General features: G+C 41.9%; 1 protein-coding gene across 1 annotated transcript; it reads right to left on the bottom strand.

Moving 5' to 3' along the window:
• Window positions 1-1,354: 1,354 nt before the first annotated feature.
• Window positions 1,355-19,577, bottom strand: AMD1 (adenosylmethionine decarboxylase 1). Its single transcript, XM_065631718.1, has 9 exons — window positions 19,060-19,577; window positions 8,592-8,678; window positions 7,067-7,193; window positions 6,465-6,567; window positions 5,599-5,641; window positions 5,364-5,508; window positions 4,242-4,334; window positions 4,012-4,167; window positions 1,355-3,499 (listed from the first exon to the last, which is right to left on the bottom strand). Exons 1-9 carry the CDS (start codon window positions 19,188-19,190, stop codon window positions 3,359-3,361), a joined length of 1,026 nt encoding a protein of 341 aa, XP_065487790.1. The 5' UTR covers window positions 19,191-19,577; the 3' UTR covers window positions 1,355-3,358.
• Window positions 19,578-20,294: the final 717 nt, after the last annotated feature.

Below are 20,294 nucleotides of genomic sequence, written 5' to 3'. Positions count from 1 at the left end.
AACACAACTTTTCCCTACTTAGGTGACTTCAGGGGACCAGCTTTGCAGCCATGGTTAAACTGCAGCTGTTATTCCTGCAGGACTGTTCACAAAGATTCAAGGAAGTTTCAGTTCTATTGGCCACATCTGCTTAGCAATAACATTCTAGTCAGTAGCTTCTGGTCTAGTTTACTATCCAATTCAGTACATGCCTACTTTATCTTGAGAGAAACTTCACCTTGAATTCACAAAGCTGGTCTAAGCTTAAATAACTAACAAACTCTGGCATACACTTATGGTAAGATCAGCAGAAGCAGAAGTTGTCTTAATTCAGAGGAATATTTTAAGTATTTAATGCTGTGGAAAAAATACACATTAGATGAGGACAGCAAATCTCAAATCTTTGTGCTCATTTAGGCAAACATTTTTAGCCTCAAGAACAGCATAACATTTTCATCTGGCTTCTTTTAACATGCTGTCTCATTTTAAACTATCAACATGGTTACAGTTGAGATACATCCCCTAAAAGGGGTAAAGTAAATTTAAAAGTAATTTGATAAGAGTCATAGAATAATTTTGGATGAAGACCTTTAAGATTATCATAGAGTCCAATCATTTATGTAGCACTGCCAAGTCCACCACTAAACTATAAGTGCCACATCGACACATCTTTAAAAGATCTCCAGGGATGGTGACTCAATCACTTCCCTGGGCACCCTGTTCCAATGCCTGACAATCCTTTCCATGAAGAAATTTTTCCTAATATCTAATCTAAATCTCCCCAGTGCAACTTCAGGTAGTTTCCTCACATTGTCACTTGTTACTTAGTAGATGAGACCAACACCCTCCATGCTACAACCTCCTCTCAGGTAGTTGCAGACAGCGATAAGGTCTCCCCTCAGCCTCCTTTTTTCCAGGCTAAACAGCCCCAGTTCCCCCAGCTGCTCCTCATTACACTTGTGCTCCAGGTCCCTCACCAGCTTCACTGCCCTTCTCTGAACTCTCTCCAGCACCTCAATGTCTCCCCTGTAGTGAGGGGCCCAAAACTGAACACAGGATTTGAAGTGCGGCCTCACCAGTGCCAAGTACAGGGGGACAATCTCTTCCCTAGTCCTGCTGGCCACACTATTCTTGATGCACATCAGGATGCTGTTGGCCTTTTTGGCCACCTGGGCACACTGCTGGCTCATGTTCAGCCAGCTGTCGATCAACACCCCCAGATTCTTTTCTGCCAGGCAGCTTTCCAGCCACTCTTCTCTAAGCTTGCAGTGTTGCAATTCAGGACAAGAAACACAAATCTATTTCAGAATTAAACCATTTGGTACCAAAAAGCATGAGGAGTGTGAAGGGTAGAAATTGCTGAATCACCACTACAAACAATTTAAGCGAACTTTTATTGAAGCATTAAGTTGTGGTACAGGTATTTTTAAATGATCAAAATCTAACACCACAGAAATTATAGACACCATACTCCCCCCCATCCTGATCACCCTAGATAGTTCAATAATCCATTCAACAGCTTTCATTTTTATAGCCAAGGCTTATGCATCTATTTGTAAAATGTGTATTTCAGTATTACTTGGAAAGGGATCTTCAGTCTACCTAAAGGACCTCAAGCCAACAAAGGTCAGTTGGGACAAAGAGAAAAAAAAAAAAAAAATCACTGAAATATTGGTCCTCAATATTAACAACAAGAAGCATTAGTGCCATTTACAGCATGTAATTGATAACATTGGTAACAAACATCAACAATTATGCTTAAAATAAAAAAATTCAAAATGTTTCAACCACTTGATTTCTAACCAAGCAGACTTTAGTTTAGAAGCACTGAAAAAGTGCTTCATTTATAAATACAGAAGGAACAAAACATTGCGTCAAACCAGAAAGAGTCAAAACATTGCAAGGACAAGAAGTGGGGGGGAAATCTCAATTTTGTCTTTAACATGCTGGTCTCACAGCTGTTAAAATCCCAGTATTTTCAAACATAGCTGAAAGTGTGCCAGCTCTTTAAAGCCTGCATTTTAGTCAATACCCATTAAAGTGACTTTGAATTACACACTTGTTCATGTTCTATGAATAGCATTCTACTTCTGTCCAGGTGTCCCAGACAGTTCTTGTTCTATGCCTTCACTTAATGCCCTCAAGTCACAGTAAAGAGGAACCACCTTTAGTAATTAGGAGGAAAAAAAACAGATGAAGTCACAACACTCAAATACAACATAAGTCACATGCACAACGTCACAGGACTGTCACAAGAGAGAGGCATTAGCTTCGCTTGGAGCAACAAAATGAAGTGACACTGGACCAGTTTAGAAGCACTCTTTACAGTTAGAAGTGGTAGGTCACAGGTTTTACTGAGAATAATCCAAACCAATCAACACACCTAGCCCAGCAAATTCTACTCCTTCACTAGATTACCTGCCAGTGCTCAAGAGCACCAGCTTCTTCATCCAACATAATTGGTGATTAGGAAAGAAAATGTCTGGTGCCAATATGAAATTGCACTTTGCAGAGCTGACACACAAGTATGTCAAAGCACTTGCATCCTGACTCAGCTCTTCCCCTATCAAGTCTTGGACCTTCTTCAAACTCTGCCATTGTGTAGCAGTGTGACAGCTTGGGGGTGTGCACAGATAAATGACCACTAAGGTTTAGGATGAAATTTAACTTGCATTAGTACCTATACCCAAATTTCTAAAGGTGAAAGACCAATGCATTAGCCCAATGCTGCAGTATAGCTGAGCAAATTCCTGTAAGCTTGAGTAGAGCATGAAAAGTCAGTCCAATTTAAAAAATAAATCAACCACCACCTGTAGTAGCAGAACAATATGTAACTGTTTTAAGAACTTTCTCCAAACATGAAAAGTGTTAATTAGGAATCAGCTTCATTAGAAATCATAAAGTTTGTAAAAAACTATTTTAGACTGAAATCACAACATAGATAAAAAAGAGTGACAATTTAACAGAGAACTGTTCCCAGTGAGTAGGTCGAGGCTAAAGTCTAATGAGGACGAAAGCCTTGTCTGTGGGGAATTTTTGGTGATACCTGGAGAAAAACTATACTGTGTGTAATTCTACCTGAATCATTTTTACAAGTGTTGTAAAGTCTCATACAGTAAGATTTTTCTACATGCACTTCAATTTCACAGCAAGAGTGGCATAGAGTACCTAAACACAGAAGAGAGCATTCATGCAAGATATCTAACTCCTTGATATAATAATGCATACAATTCAAAATGGTTATACTATGATTACACCTAGGGCTTTCCACAACTACAAGGTGGTGGAAGTGGAAAGCATGGCCCCCTGAATCATTAACTAGAAAGCAACCACCACCTTCTATATGGGATTTCTTTTTGCGCTTTTTCTTCATTCTTAATCAACTGTGCTGTTGCTGGCGATTTTTTGTGAAACTGGTAAAAACAAAATTATAATCACTGAATTGGGCAATCTGGTGATCAAGACGTTTAAACCCTTCAATCTTCTGGGCAGAAGAAAACACCGTACGACATTTAGAGCTCTAGAAAATAAAAAAGCAAAAGTTATTTTTAAACAGCATTTAAAGATGTACTTGCACAATAGGTGCTTTATGTTGGTAACAGTATCAGAAGAACCACACATGCTTCAACCCCATGCCTGACAGTACTGTGGGACATTTCAGTCCCAAGCAGTAATTCTGCTACATGTGGTACTGCTTTCCTATGAATCCTTAGCTGGCAGCATCACCCTTAACAGCAGCACTTCTATAACTGACAGCTGCAGCCATATCCAGAAAAGTGCCAAAGCAAGAAATTATGGCTCTACAGAACTGCACAGAAAGTCATTAGAATACTGAGTCTCGGTACTTAAGTTTTCTGGAGATCAGATTTCATGCATGCCAAAGCAATACTGAAAAGTATTTTTACTTTCCAAAGAAACTACCATCCAAATATAGAGGCAATCTGGAAACTAACATCCCAGTAAGAAGTCTCTAGCCTTGCTTTGTGTCTATATGCATTTCAGGAGCTGACAAGACAATGCAAGAAAACTCACCTGATTAACAAAGAGGGTTGTCACAAATTTTCCTGGCTTGAAAACCTCTACAACTTTTCTAATCAGGTCATCATAAGAGGTCTGACTTATGTTTGTTTCAAAACTAACATAAGAAAACTCTGGTTCTGGAGTGATGTGAATAGTCCAGTAAGTTCCCTGAAAACAAAAAAGGTAATTATTTGGTGGTAATAATATATATTTTTAACATTACCAATAAGTGTAAAACTTACATCCGATTTCATCCCATTCATTGAATACCCACAAGGATTGAACATTGTAGCATCAATAACAGAACCTGGTATCAGGTCACGAATTCCACTCATCTGAAACAAAAGTTAAAATTATATCACTCAGTTTATAATGCATCCTTACACTTGTTTAGATTTAACTTAAAGGCAGAAAGATGACCAATTCAGGGGACAGGACAAAAGAATTCTCCCAATAACAAGTTGGTTTGATAATCTGTACCACTGTTGATGAACTTGCTTTGCAGCCTGTCACGTACCAAGTAAGTGACCAAGTTGCATGCAAGTTCAGATACTTGCCTCTTACAGAACCAAGCTGCATACCTCCAAGACAAGGGAACAGCTTAGAATTCTAACACATAATTGCTTCTGCAATTAAAATAGAAAATGGAGCACCTGTTCAAGCAGCATCCACAAAGTGAAGGCTGTTTACACTTACTCCAGAGTGAGAACGTACTTCTTTATACTCCAGAATGAAGTGCAATGCCAAGCACTTTGATTTCCCACACAGTACTTGAGCTACAGCCAAATCTCAATAACAAATACAGCAGGAGAATCAAAGCCTAAGATGGAAAACCAGATGAAGTCAATGTACTTGTCAAACAAACTTGTTCACGTCACAGGACTTTCCCATTTGGAAAAAAGGAGAAAAAGGAGGCAAAATCACCAAGTTGTACTTACAAGCTTAAATCCCTCTCCCCCACAACTATCCAAATGGCTCCATGACTTAATTTTGATACCTAGATTCCCTTGGCATTCATTATCTTGAGTGTAAGTCTTACTCCTCGTAATTGCCATCCTTCAGTGGAAGTTACCTTGTTATCTTTTTATTCCTGTTTCTCTACTTTTTAGAGGATAAGCTTCCAATCACTCAAAGCGCTAAAAATTGTTCCTTTCTATAGATGAAATCAGGGGCATTGAAAATGTGACGTTATATTCCCAAAAACATTCTAGACTTAAATCCGCTTTGCCCCCAAAACATCAACCTGACACTTTCTATGAGATCTTTCCTACCAGAAAAGAAATCTTGCATTAAATGGTAAGTGAAGCATTTTGTTGCCCAATTTCCACCATTCCCCAAAATGCTTAGTTTTCAAGCAAACATACACGAGTGACATCATTTGCAGTAACACCATCTTTCATGTAGAACTGGTCCATAACTACTGGGTCAAGCTCACTCATCAGAATTTCCAGTGTCTGATCAGGCTGATTGGATATCCGACTCTCCGGGAAATCCAGGGTGTACAGGTACCTACGTAAAATACAAATCACTTATGTAATAAATATTATCAGCACCAAGTTCTACTGTAAGCCCCAAAGATTTCAGTCTTCACATACATACCAGCAATCAGAATTCATACGCCCCATGCAATAAGCTGCTCCATCTGACAAGACAAAAAGTCTCCAGTTAATGTACCACAGCTGATCCTTCATATAAAGAGATTAGCTTCATTGCATATATAAATATAGGAGAAGTCTTTGACAAAACACTAAGAGGATTCACTGATACAGTCAGCATCTGCATCAAGTAAGCAGGCATTTAACTTCAGGAATGTAAAGCCAATAACCAGAAGAACAGGCTCCCTCAGAAAGTGGTCTGGACACCCCAGTTCAGAGCCTACTAGCATGAAACTCAGAGTACAGCTTTAGCTATGCACTAGAAATCCTAGTACTCTTAACCATCTATTTAATGATTAACATTTATTTTCAAATAAGATAAGTACTACCACTTCCCTGTTCCTTCAAAAAACTTTTCTGCCAGTAGTTAAAATTCAAGGTTATTCTTGCAGGTTTTATATTTTGAATAAATGTTCAGATTCAATCTTTAAGGCAGTGACTTTTCTGAGAAAAGCTTACATTTTCCTTCAGTGTATTACATTACTATTCTACCTTTTTAATGAGGTTTTTACAGTTAGTAAGAGCTGGATTCTGCAGACTGACAACACTCCATTTGGAAGTCTAAAGATGACCTCAGTTAAGACAAAGTGCTAAGTGTCAGGCTTAATATGATTGTAATTTTGATCTTGGCAAGTCAGTGGTCAGAAATTTAAAAAAATAGGTATTTATATGCAGCCAAAACTTGTGCTGGCTGCAGAACTGCAAGCACTGCTGAATCAATGTCCTGGTAGCCTGTATATATTGTACTGCTTGTCACTTCACATCACTTTATGCAAGCTGTGCAACTTTGCTGAAGTTTCATGAACTTACTTGGGAAAATTTCATTAAGAAACTCTACTTCTTCCTGGAAATTCCTATGTGGGTACTCCTGGTGGGAAGGCTTCATGAAATTCTTACGTGAATAAAAGAAGCTCTGAAAAATGTAAGGTGCATTTTAGATATTGAATATATCCATTCACCTTGAATCTAAAAATCTTGATAAATGCAAGCATTTAGTATAAGCTTTCACAGGACCTAAGTTTTCATTGTCAAAGCACTGCTACCCATATTTTCATTTCAGAGGCATCTGGGTTTTTTTAGCTTAATTTGTAAACTTCAAAATTTGTTTTCCACAACAAAACAGTGACTTCAGCACTGACAACATGGGCATGGAATTCTTTCACCCTTAAGTAACCTCAACTCAGCACAAGAGCATTTGTAAGTTAGCATCCTTTAAGATACCTTAAGAGGCAAATAGAAGGCTAAATCCTAGAGCGCAGCAAGCAATCTTGTATTACAATCTTCCCATTATGGGAAGCATACATAAATGTTCTGAAACTTCCTTTGCCATTTAATAAAAGCAGTGCATTTGAAATATTAGTAGAATGCTTTTTGTACATCCTAAGGAAGATGCAACATTTTTGGCACCTTACCTGAATTGAGTCAAACCCACTGTACTCCCTAGCAAGCTCCAACAGGGGAACCAGTGCTTGCAGTAAGAGGGTGGTACCACACGTCTTCAAAATGAAACGTCTCTTGGAGACAAACATGCTACTCTCACTGCAAAAAAGTGTTAAAAATATATTAAATGCTCTATATAAAACAAGCCAGTAGAGAATGGTTAGATCTTGGTTCTTATAACCAAAGGCATTACCGTAAGTGAACACTCAGCGTATAGTACATAAACATGCTTGGCGAATGTATCAAACCAAAAGATTTTAGCTAACATTTGAGAGTTGTTATTTCCCTAAACAAATACCTGCTGCAAACATGTTATTACACAGCTACCATACCACAGGAAGAGAGGTACCACATGCATTACATATTCTCAATCTATTAAAGAAATACAAACATGCTGTGAAGTGTGTACACAACATAGATATGCAATTTAATTTCTTAACCAAGACACATAACAGGGTCAAGCTTGAAATCTGACTTTCTCAGCTGAAATAAAGCCTGAGAACCTAAACTCAAAAAAGGCAAAAGCCATAACAAAATCTGATAAGTTGTCTGGCTGCAGCTTCTAGGAAAGGCAACTACTGGAAAGTCGTAAAATCACCACCTGTCCACAGGAACAGGAAGTCTCATAATGAGCTACACTATATGCCTTTAACTCAGTCGCTTAGCTACAGTCCCACTCAACTGGAGATTAGCATTGATACTATATCCAGAATAAACATGTATAACAAGTATCTTCTCACCAAGTAACTGAACAATGGGAATAAGTCTAGCTTAAATAACTCAGTTTGGAACGCTGCTTAAGCATTCAAAGTAAAGGTTATACTTCATTCGGGACATAGTTGTAACTAGTTACATTTTCAGAATTTTGTTTTACATATATGAAGCTTGCAAAACAAGACTTCAGCAGTTTCTTTGACTAGCTTGCTTTTAGCTCAACCTTGCCCTCAAGGCAGTCTTTTCAGAGTACAAAACCTTCAGTTTCTGTAATCTGAAGTAAACCAAAATGTCAGTGTGTCTGTAAAGTTCATGTAGAAAAAGCCTGAAAGTATTTTGCAAGATAAAACACACAGCAGAAGTAGTGTCCTTACAACCAACTGCTGCACAAAACAAAAATTCCAAGATTTCAGGAAATCTGGATTTTTACAGATGTCATTTGCTCAGCTGCAAGACTTGTTCCCCTTGACTGCATTATCTGGAGTTAAAGCCAATGTACTGATACAGTTTTTGCTGATCAAACAGTGACACTCAGATGCACTATTCTACTGAAGTAATTCTAAAGCTCTTCACTGGGGAAATTTCTTTATCCCTAGACAAAATTCAACTATCAGGTGCAGAAACACCACAGCCCTGTCCTTAATCATTTTAGCAGACACCTGCAAGTTTTAGTCATGAACAGCAGGATCTTAACCCAAGGCTGGATTCTCAGCCAAGTGGATCCCATGTAACAGCTTTAGCTTTTTTACCTCTTGTAGATGAAAGAATAAGCTAGTGGCTTACCTGAGTACATAAGCTTCCTGCTTGTCAGTTTTTGTCACACTTATGATCAAACAATGCACATTCTCCAGAAGTTTGTCCCACTCAATCCTGCGAAGAATTATAGAAGAGCACAAACAACAGGTTAAACAAACTGAAGCTTTCTGGAACCCTGGGTAAGAAGTATAGCCCAAACAAGACTATAGCTCTTGTCTTGAGTTGCTGGATCTAAGAGCATGAAAGGCAAGGACTTTTTATATAGGAACTATCACAATACAGTAATATTCAGTAATATCCTCAGTTCTCAATGAATGACTAAGTATTCCTCAGGATCTGTTAGTGTGCAGCAACCCCAAGTTTCTAACTAGGCAAGTCAGGATAACCTGAAGTCCTGCACCCCACATGTACTAAGATAAAATTCATTGTTAAAACTTAAGGTATGCTTTAGGTTGAATCTCCATGTACTTCAATCACAGCAGTCATTGGCAACTACTAGAGTTATAAACACCAGCAAGCTGACATTAACATGTTTTATTTGTGCAGCTTAAAGTCAAGTTCATAATTTAATTGAATACCACCCCTAAAAACTAATACATTTCAGTGACCTGAATTCCTCATTCAATCAGGATCACAGAGTTCTGTCTACCTCTAGAAGGTACAGAATACTTATAGCAAATGGTTTGGAATATTACACTTACAAGAAAATAAACTGATCTATTTTCACATAGCACAAGCTGAAGATATACTGCTAGATTTCAGTACAGGGGTAGCAGCTTAATGTTTCAATTCTTTACTGTCATTACTCATTCTACAAGGAATTTTAAGAAACTGGAAAAAAAATCAAAGGGTCAAAATAAGCCTCAAGACTTCAAGGTACTCATGAGAAGTGACAGACTTGCAAAAAACTACTTTGGTTCTCACTTCAGTCTTGTGTCTACACCAGATTAGCAGACTACAATACAGTCAAATTTGCTATAAAGCAGACAAACACATACAGCTTCCTGAAGTTGCAAAATTACAAGACAGACAGCTGCCCCACTTCTCCCATCCCTCCCTTCCCACAGCATATTCCACCTGCAGGTTTGTGCTGGGCCCGTCACAAACCAAGACTTTTACTAACCCAGCATAAAATTAAGCTGCCCATCAGTAGAGCTGGAACAACTAGAGGACCCTTCAGAGCTGGGAGTGCAGAAAAACTGCAATTTTTTCATCACCAAGGGAGCTATTTGATTTGCTCTGCTGCTCATATAACTGTCAACCCAAATCCCCCTCAGGAGTCAGACCTTTTGACACTGCAAAAGCTCTGTAGTTGTATTTTAGAATAGAGCACTCACTGCTAATTCTATCAGCAGGGATCCTCCAGCAGTCACAGAATGTGACTAATCTTTGCCCTTAGAAAACCAGTCAGTTTGCAAAGTCGAAGTTTTAGATTTGCTGTACATATAACTAAAAAAATAACTAAAAAAATCCAGATGTTCTTTGCTTCTCTGAATACCCCAGCAAATAAATACCTTAATTTCTCCCTCACTTGAGAACGCCTCCTGGAACTGAATTCTGTACCTTTACTACTAATACTTGAGGATTTTCCCTTTTAAAGTGTATATTGCACTAAATTGGTATATTTATACAGGAGTCAACCAGAACAATATAGTCAACTTAGACTCACTCTACAGCCTCCTTTCAGGTGAGATTGAAGCTATTAAAAGTTTAAGAGAATCCTATGCATCTTAAAATCCTATGCATCATTGAGAGCACATCTGAACAAGTTTGAGCTCAGTGATACAACTGGATACTTAAAATCAAAGTGAGCTTTTCCCTACCACTCTAATTAGTGAATCTTGATGAAACACTCTTCTGTGACTATAGACATGACAGTACAGACCCCTCAAATCTCCACATTAAATAAAAACCAGCTGGTAAATGCAAAAGTGAAACAGTTTATATTATACCTATTTTTAAATGCTCCTAGAGAATCACGCTATTCTACTAAGAAGAGGACTGCACCATTTTGTTTTCTCTAGAAGTTACAGCACACCTGCACAAATTTGCCAGCCTTAGTATCTTTCCTCTAACATCCTATTATACTTTTTCTGTAATCTGAATTCAGTGATCTGTTACTTTGGGTTGGTGGAGTAACTGTTCAAATCATTCCAGCACCACTAATGGTGATATTTTATCTGCCATTGAAGACGACCTCAGTGTCTGGCATGGCATTTCTGAAAGCTGAGGCAGAGTTCCTTACACTGCCTGATGCTGAGCTGCAGTAACCCCATTTGTACATGACTACAAATCTGATTTTGTACTTGTCTGAGCACTAATGGGTATGTACCTGTCTCAGGCTTTGCAAGAGCATACATCTGAGCCTTCACAAGCTTCTTACCTGGCCAGACAAGTCAAAACCTTAGCCTTATGTAGACAAGTGAGAATCTTCTTTATAGAAGTGCCACTGTACTGCAGCACCAGACACTTCAGGAAAGTGGCTCATTTAAGTTTCAGTCACATATTAGTAAAGGAAGACGTAACAATTTTGGTGTTCAAGGAGTCCAACAATGAAGGATCAGCACAGCATACTAACACTACAATATTGCATGTTAAGTCCAAAGCCTACCATGCAAAGAAAGTCCTTGTTATGCTCATTAGTATTTAGGTACTATGGCTTAAATCTGCTGTTGCATAAGACCTTTGCATATTAAAACTTCACTCAACTCTTCACTATTCCACTACAGAAACCATAGCTAAGCATATGCTACATGTTCATGCATTCAACCTTTGCAGGAAGGAATAAAGGAAAAGTTCATCATTTGGTCTGATTAGAGTAGCACTAAAGAAGAAAGTCTACAAACTGAAAAACAGACAAGATGTCAGGCTTGATCCAGAAGAATAAAACAGTCTAACAAAGGGTTGCAGCACCCAGGATGAGACTTGGCCACATTAGGGCAAAGTTTTGCAGAGATACTGGGCTGCACCTATATGCATTTTAAAGTTAAGCACAGGAAACTACTGAAAGGCCACTAACATGCTGGATTTTATCTCAATATAATCTATTTAAACAAGATGACCTTAGTATTTGACATTTTCCATTGTTTAAAGCAGAGCTAAGGAAGAACATCTGGGACTACTTTGTACCAAGTAGACTGAGTTCACTAGAAGTCTAACTCTTGCATTTCTTCCTTTTCTTTAATCTGTATAATTATTTAAGTATTACTAGTCATAGACAATCAACATTCACTCAAACTTAATGTGGAAACAAAAACTCCACCTTAAAACCAATATTTTTATTATTATCCACACATATGTTGTGGCTAATCCCACTTTATTTTGTCAAGGTAATAACTTTGAAAGACTTGAAGACATTACTTCCTATTCCACAATTAAGTGAACTCTTAACTGGGAAGCAAAGGCTCCAACTGAAAAGGGAGAACCAAAGAGACTAATTCTCTATAAAGTGCCATCATGGGCTTCTCTTCAAAATTCCCCTGTCAATGGGAAGCATATGGATTGCATTACTATTTCCTGAATTATTTCCCACAGCCAGACATCAGGACAATACCAAACACTTTGTCTAGAGACTCCTTCCCCATACTCAAGCCAAGCACACTGGAAATACGATGCATGACAATCATTGGTAACTACAGATAGTTTTGTAGCAGACCTGCATCCACTGGAACACAAAACTGAAAATGCATTTGAGACCAGTTCCTGGCTGTTATGTAGGCTTACTACCAGCTTCATTCCAAAGCGGTAAGATCCCGCTCCTGAAATTTCAAGTAACTGACACCTACTGAAAGTCAAAATAATTTCTCCAATAGGTAAGCAACATGCATCTTAAATGGTTGCACATGCTCAAAGAATACCAAATGAAACTGGAATACAAGTGTGATTAACTGTCCATGCTTGAATGGTAGAAAGCAACTTGTTCTATGATTGACTAGCAGAACAAGCCCAAAAAAGTTACCAATCTACTCCCATACCTGTGTTGCAATGTTTAGTGCCGTATCAGCACAGACTCGTTACCAGAGTGCAAATAACTTCCATTCAAACTGCCACCCAGGTATGTCAGCATGGAAAATCTATCAGAACAGAGAAGCATTTTAATTTATTTTTAGGAAGTATGCTAAAAGCGCGTAATGTAATGGTCAGCAGTCCCTCTCAAACAAGTTCCAAACCATTGGTTTTTTCTCCTTTATTTCATATTTCTGTGAAATTATGAATAAGCTATGAATCAAGTTTTCCTTGCCAGATAAAACCATCCTTTTGAATTCCAGTTGCTGGCCTATTTAGAGCCTTTACCTTCACAGGTAGAACAGGTTCTTAACACAGTAATCTGGCATATCAGGCAGCAGCACAATACTGCTGTTTCAGGCCAACTGGGAAGAGGATAAATAACAATTTAAAAAGATAAAGAACTACATCAAAAACTTGTTCCTATCAGCAACTAACAGTCTCCACAAGCGTACCATCCCTTCACCCCAGTAACAGTACCTTATACAGACAGCATTGGAAAGAAAAGTTGTTTTACAGTAGGGCAGGCATTCTTAGGAAATGAATCCTATGGAACTCCTAAAGACAGCTTAAGCTGTATACATACTCTTGCATAACTTTTCATCAACAGAGCACAGATGACAAGCCTGTAGTAGCCTGTAAGTAATCGAAGTAAAAAGCATTTCAATCTCATACTTTATTGTAAGACCTTGTTTAGAAATCAAGCATTCACCTGCAGAGCAACTTTTTATTCTCTCACCTGTTACCTACTAAATATTTTAGGAGCCAGCAGATGCATCAGTTACCTCTTTAGCAGGCTACAGTTAAGCAGGCAAATTCCTACCAATACTATGCTTCAGAACACTCGAACTTAATGCTTTGTCTAAACTGCTTGTGCAGAGGAGCTCTAGCTGAGACACATAGGCCCTGGCTATATATTAGTGTCAGTGGAGTTGCAACACTGTTTCAAGCATCCTGAAAGGGGTTGATAAAGTACAGATTGACTAAACAAAACCCACAAGCTTTGTAAAGCACCTCCTAGCAGCTGGCATGTTTTTCTGCAGACAGCTGCATGTGAATTATTTCATATTAGAATTGTGACTTAGTTTATAAATTACAACTGAAGACAGATTATCTGCAACCATACTCACACCCCAAGTTTAGACACAAGGTACTGGCAATTTGATAATTTTACTCCAGCACTATCTGTGAAGTACACAAAACCCACACACCCTCTGTATGCTCTGAATAAACATACACAGAAAGACTGCTTGCATTTCCCTTATCTTAAACTCTCCAGAGACATGTACTTAACCTTGAATTGAAGACAGGCACCTGAATGGGAAAGTGCATCCATATTAAAAGTGATACCAAGCAGTACACCTCAGAAAATACTTATTACCCAGAAGATCCTGAGCCAACTATTAAGAGAATCATTCCCAAATGACACCAAGATATTTCAGCAATGGCACAAAGCCACAAATAACACATTGAAGGCTGCCATGTCACTCCCATCACAGGCCTTTTATTGTTATTGCAGTTTCAGCAGTACACATGGAATGGTGACTCCATCCTTTACATCTCAAGATATTTGATGGGTGTTCCTTAGTCTCTCATATCAGAGGACTAAACATATCTGACACCAAAGATGTTTAAGGAAGCATGAGCTCCAATAGGCACATCAAGGCTTCAACAAGCCTTACAGGCATCATTCAGGGCAAGTTGGAATGTAAACTTCTCCAGAAGAAACATGCCATAAGGTAGTAAGCACATACCATAACCCTCAAATCTCCCTGTTCTCCAGGCTGAGTAAACAGCCATTCCGAAAGGCCTTCTAGGAATACACCCATAGCTACATATCTTACCGGGATGCCTTATAGAGTCTCATTAAGAGAGCAGATCTTTGACAAAGTGACTAACCAAATTCTTTAGCAGTTTCAGTGGTAAGGTTGGAAGATATCAAAGATGATCTTTCAAGGTCCCTTCCAATCCCTAACATTCTGTGATTCTGTGAAAAAGCCTTCAACGTAAGTCAACTTCCCCCAAGCAGTATCACAATCAGTAGTACCAGAGTGTAAAAGGGCTTGTTTCCTTTCCATTCTTTAATTACAATTGAGATAGTTAAAAGCAAACATATCTGTTATTTTGAATTTGTTTCTAAAATCTAGTTTCTGAATATCGATTTTGATGAGGGAAAGACTGAACTCTTACAAGGGGCAGAGGTACAGCAGTGAGGTGACTCAGGCTATAGGGTGCAGTACAAAGCAAGTATTTACAGGACTTGTATAGGTGCTTGGCAGACTTTGTGTAGCACAGGATGAGAATCTCAGTGTCACTCCATATTCCTCATTACAGCACTGTTTTTTTCCTCCAGTTTCTTGAGTGTTCACATAATATAAACAGGAAACATATTACAGGTCCATAAGCTTAGCTTCAGAGTATTCTTCAGGGTTGAATGCTTGAGATATGGGCTCTTAAATACCTGCATCATTAACCTATGGTTTCTAACTTGAATTATTCGACATCATGATAAGCCTTGAGATGGGAAATGCCTGGTTGCACATCATCTAAAGGAATAAACAGCTATTTTTACTGTTGGGATAGTGAATGCGCTACTCAGTCATCACAGAATTCCAGGCCTCTCAGCATGTTCACTGCATTTTCAGCAACCCTTCGCTTTTTATACATAGTTTAAGGTTCTTAAAAAAAAAAGCCTTACAAGCATGAGAACAAGCACTGAAGTTAAAGCAAATTATTTTGAGACCACAAAAATATTACTCATTTCGCTTTTGAGTATGAGTAAGGTATGCATCTTCAGAGCCCTGCCATTATTTCAACCACAAGACCTTTCCACAGAACTTATTAGCATGTGAATGCCCCCCAAATCTTAACAGCAACTTAAAGCCCATGTTCTATAGTTTGAAGTTTTTATTTGGGACCTTTACTGAATGTATTAGAACAATAAGTACAGATCTTTTCTGAAGTACTTTATACAAATCCAAATTATTCTCTAGAAGGCAGGCTTGCCAACAGGAGAAAAAATGTGACACATTTCTTAATTGCATCAATTCTTTAACTTTTTCCTTTTTTTTTTTTTGTTGCTGATAACCAACAAATACTTTAACATATCTAATCCCTAGCAAGCACACCCAACATGGAAATTTTTAGCTTTGAACATCAGCTTAGTCATTCAGTACATGAATGGCTCACATTTCACTACTAAGCAGGTATTACAATACGAAAGGCAAGCTCAACTGGTTTGCAGCTTGACTCTAATTTAGCAATTGTTCTACAGTTTCAGCTTTGATTTCAAGTTCTGTTCGACATAAACTAACTTATTCAATTGCCTTTATAGAATTAGTATAGTGGGATATATTGTATTCAGTTTTTTCTTTTGCATCTATCAACTGTAGTAAATAAATTCCAACAATACACTTAAAGATAGTGTTTCTAAAACTTAACTTCATGCTAGCAACACAGTATCACTGATAATTACTCCTGGACACAGGTAACAGTAATTTTCAGACACATCACAGCTTCCTACCAAAAAACCACACAGCTTCAATTAACATCTTGTATTAAGAGCCAATTAACACAAACACCTTCAAAGCCTGCTCACAGCTCTGAAATAGTGTTAAAGACCACATGTCCAACAGTGAACAGTGTGTATCTACTCTATTAAAACTTTACAGCCATATCTAAACCCTACAAAAGAACTGTCACAGTACCTGCCTTGCAATGACATTAAATGCCATTAAGCAATTTCAAAAATTTCTTGTTTTGCAAACATGAGCCTGAGCTGACAAACAGAACCCTAGAGAGCACGAATATGTCTACGAGGAAAGCATCTGCAGAATGCCATCCCTAAACTAGATCTGTATATTCTAACACTAGCATATTAATGCTAAGTCAAGTGAATACTTTTGGAATCCTTCACATTTAAAGTCAAACACAACAGGAATCCTGAAGTGCCTACATAACTCAGATCATCTGCACATATTTCACCTAAGATTTATAATAGCCTTCCAGGATTGCCTGAATATTAAATATACAAGTTGTTAGCTTGTGGTATCTGTTATACCACTAAATCTCAAAGAACTGCATAACCACATCTGATGATTTCCATGTTAAGCACATTATTCAAATAAGGCCTAAATATCTTGACAAGTCAGAAAGTTACGAGCAAACTACCTCGTTTACACCAACAGGTCAGAGCTAAACATGTATCCTGCAGTGTCTCTGGCATGACAGAAATGAAGCTTCCATGAGCTAGTGGTGTGTGTATATATATATATATATACTCCCCCCGCCCCCAACATTGGCTATTCATTATTTCAGGAAAGGCAGTTATCTGCCCACTGGCAATTCAGATCTTTGGATAGCAAACTCTACCAACATATACACACAGGATATTTGCTGAGAAATATCAAAACAAAGGAAAAGGCAAGTAGCATATGCTAAGTATGCCTTTAAATGGAGACTCTACCATCATTACCATATTCCAAACATCAATACATCATGACAAGCCCTCCTCCAAGCTCCCTGACCAAAGACCACTGGGTAATAGTGATATACAAAAGCAGATCTGGATACACTGAAAACACCAGACTCTCAAGCTACCATCTGAACCTTAAGTTGAGCAGTTTACCATACTGAGAGTAAACTACTGCCATAAGTATAACCTTCAGATTTGCCCTGCATGCTTAAGACAAGCCTGCCTTTTTCAACTATGTTAGCTGGTTACACCTATATATCCATCTTGGTATCTCTGCAAACTTATACATAGTTCTGGTTCCATTCTATGGTACATAAGCAGATCTTGCTTTGTACTTCAAACCTGCACTGTCGATTTTCTGACAATTCCAGGCTACTTGTACCAGAACAATTTTATGCAGATTTACAGTTGGACCCCTTATTACTTCAAGTCAGAAGTCTAGGTATTGTAGTCTTTCCAGAACTCCCCCCAGTAAGATACTGTACTGGCAAGCTACAGTAAAGCCATCTCACATCTGTCTTGCGCAGCATGGTTTCAAGGACAACCAGTGTGCCGGCAGGTGGCCATCAGCTACTATGCTAACAAAGGCTAAGCAGGCATTCCCTGGCCACAGGAGGAAAGAGCTGCCCCCTCCCAGAAAGGCCCGAGTTTGAAACACGTGTACACAAGAAGCGGTGTGGGCCTCGGGCCTTTCTTCCTCCCACCCTGGGTGGCAGGGAAAGAAGCGCCAGCACATTCTTCACATGCCCATTGGGTGACAGGCGCGGGCCCACCCCTCCGCGGCGCCCGGCTCCCATTGGCCTGAACTTGTCAATGGGGGAGAAAAGAGGCAGCGCGATCCGGGAGCAGAGCCAAGACACTCACGTGTACACCGTGGCTCCGGCCGCACTTCTGGAGGAGGCCGGGGGGGCACCCCCCACACACCCCCGCCGCTGCCTGCCCCGCCACAGGGAGACACAGGCAGGTTTCCCGTGCGCCGCCTGCTTCCCTCCGCGCAAGCCCCTGTGTGAACCTGCCCAGCTATCGTAGTGCCAGAGGTCGCTGCGAAACCGGCCATGTGAGGGAACCATCAATCCTAGTCGCGGCAGCAAGAGAGGTCTCCCCTTTCCAGCTTCCGTTGACTGGGCGCGAGATTCCTAACCCCCACTCTCCACAGCACAGCCAGTCGCACCGGGCAGGGATTTTCCCACCCTTCCCATCCCGAAGCCCGCGGGAGCAAGAAGCCCTGCCGTAAAAAGACATCCACGGCTCTCAACTGCGAGCGGGGCGCGCCACTACCAGACGGCTGCCGGCAGCCGCAATGTGCGCGGGGGCTTGCTGCACAGGAGTGGGCGCCGCTGCCGTGGCTCCGGCCGCCAGCAGCACTGCGACACGCCGCCATCCGCCCCCCCCCGCGCGGGCACTGCCGGCCGGCGCGGCACACGCCCGGCTCTCCTCTCCCCGCCGCCACATGTTGCCAGCAGGGACCGCACGGGGCTGCACGAGGTGGCGGCACGGAATGGCTTCCGCGCCGCGCCGTCCCCGGCACTGCCACCGCCCCCTCCCAGGCCCCGGCCGGGACGAGAGGAGGCTCCCTGCCTCCGCGGACCGGCGCCACGGCCTTGAGAGGGGTCTCTGGAGGGCAGCGGAAGGTCACTCCACGGCTGCGGCGGCGTTGCGCCGGCAGGCGGGAGAAGCCGCGGCTGTCAGCGAGGGAGGAGGAGGCCGGCAACCCCGCACGGGCCGAGCCCGCCGCGCGCGCGCGCACGGCCGTTGCCACCAACGGCTTCTCCCCGAGCCACCCCGGAACCAGCCTCCCGTCAGCGCTGCCGCCTGCCCGCGCACGGCCATTACCCCCCCGACCCAACCCAATCCCCGCCCCGCTCCTCTCCTCTCACACACTCTCGCCCGCCGCCGCCACCACACCCGGGCCCCGCGTGCGCCGGCCATTCACCGGCCCCTCCCGGCGTTTAAGAGCCACGCTCCCAACCGCCACCCCCCACACGCCCCCCAACCCCACCCCGGCCGTTAACGGACCTGGGTATGGTGCGAAGATCGCCGGACCCCTTGCTCTGGTGCGGCTCCTGCTGCGCGGGCTGCTGCCGGGCGAACCACACCTCCAACAGCTTCTCGGTCCCTTCGAAGAAGTGTGCACCGTTCTCCTTCATGGTGAGACAACTCGGCAACCAACAACCACAGAAATTAACGACAACCAAACTACCGCCCCCGGCCGCTACCGTTTGCTGCTGCACGGGCCGCGCTGCCGCCGCCGGGTCCCAGTCCGTCCTGGCGGGTTTCACCTTCTAGAGAAATTTAATATTAATTCAAAAAAAAAAAAGAAAAAGAAAAATAAGGAAGATTTTTTTTTTTTAAAACGAGCGAAAACCACCCGGAGTGCACGGCGGCGGATGCGGCGTGAGCGTGTGTGAGAGGGTTACAGTCCGAGCGGGGGTGTGGGCGGGCAGGCGATGCGGTGCGGTTCGGTTCCTTGTAGTCCGTGTGTTCCCCTGTTACAGAGAAGAGCGTTGAGCGGGCGCTAGCTAATGTCGCCGGCCATACTGTGTAAGCGAGGGGCTTGCGCGCACGCAGCAGCTTTTATATCCCTCAGGTAACCGCATCAAGTAGGATCGCGCTTGCCATTGGGCCAACGCCGCTCGGGTCCGCCCTTCCCCGCTTCCCATTGGACGGCACTGACGTCTGTCGAGGCATATGCCGGTTCCCTTGGCCACACCCACTGCAGTCCGCCCGCCCTCCCGCAGGGAGCGGGAGCGAGGAGCGCGGGCGGCGGCGGGGCCGGGGCCGGGGCAGCTCTCCGCTCCGCTCGGGACCGCTCGGGACCGCTCGGGACCGCGGTGTGGTGGCCGCGCCGCCCCTAGAGGTGGGGGGAAAACGCGGCTTATGGTTGGCAGTGAGCGATCGGGGGGCGGGAGGTGTTGTGAGGGGGAGCAGGGCTGAACATGGCCGAGAGACGACGGGGGAGCAATCCCCGAAACAAGTATTTGCGTAGCAAGGCGCAAGCCCGAGAATAAAGGTTCTTCCCGGGCCGAACTGCAGTGCTCCCCCTGCACCGAGCACTGCTTTCCCTCGGCGCTTTCTAATGGGTATTACTAGCTAGTAAAGAGGAAGCTTAACCGAGCGTTCAAACGTAATTCTCGCTCCCCTCTTCCCTTCGAGGAGCTGTGTGTGTGTGAACAAGAAGTAAGAAGTTATTTATACGTGCGTGTGTGTGTGGCAGGAGCAAGTGACTGAGGAGGGCACGGGCAGCTGTATGT

This window comes from Caloenas nicobarica, chromosome 3 (genome assembly GCF_036013445.1).
Source record: "Caloenas nicobarica isolate bCalNic1 chromosome 3, bCalNic1.hap1, whole genome shotgun sequence".
In the NCBI taxonomy this organism is placed as follows: domain Eukaryota; kingdom Metazoa; phylum Chordata; class Aves; order Columbiformes; family Columbidae; genus Caloenas; species Caloenas nicobarica.
The sequence above is the reverse complement of the archived record's forward strand: the minus strand, read 5'-3'. Positions and strand labels throughout refer to the sequence as shown.

Coding starts and splice junctions, on each gene's coding strand:
- AMD1 (XM_065631718.1), bottom strand. CDS start 19,190: ATGAAGGAGAACGGTGCACACTTCTTCGAAGGGACCGAGAAGCTGTTG. Junction 7,194..8,591: donor CAGGAAGCTTATGTACTCAG/GTAAGCCACTAG, acceptor ACTTTTTTGCAG/TGAGAGTAGCATGTTTGTCT. Junction 4,168..4,241: donor TGAATGGGATGAAATCGGAT/GTAAGTTTTACA, acceptor TTTTGTTTTCAG/GGAACTTACTGGACTATTCA.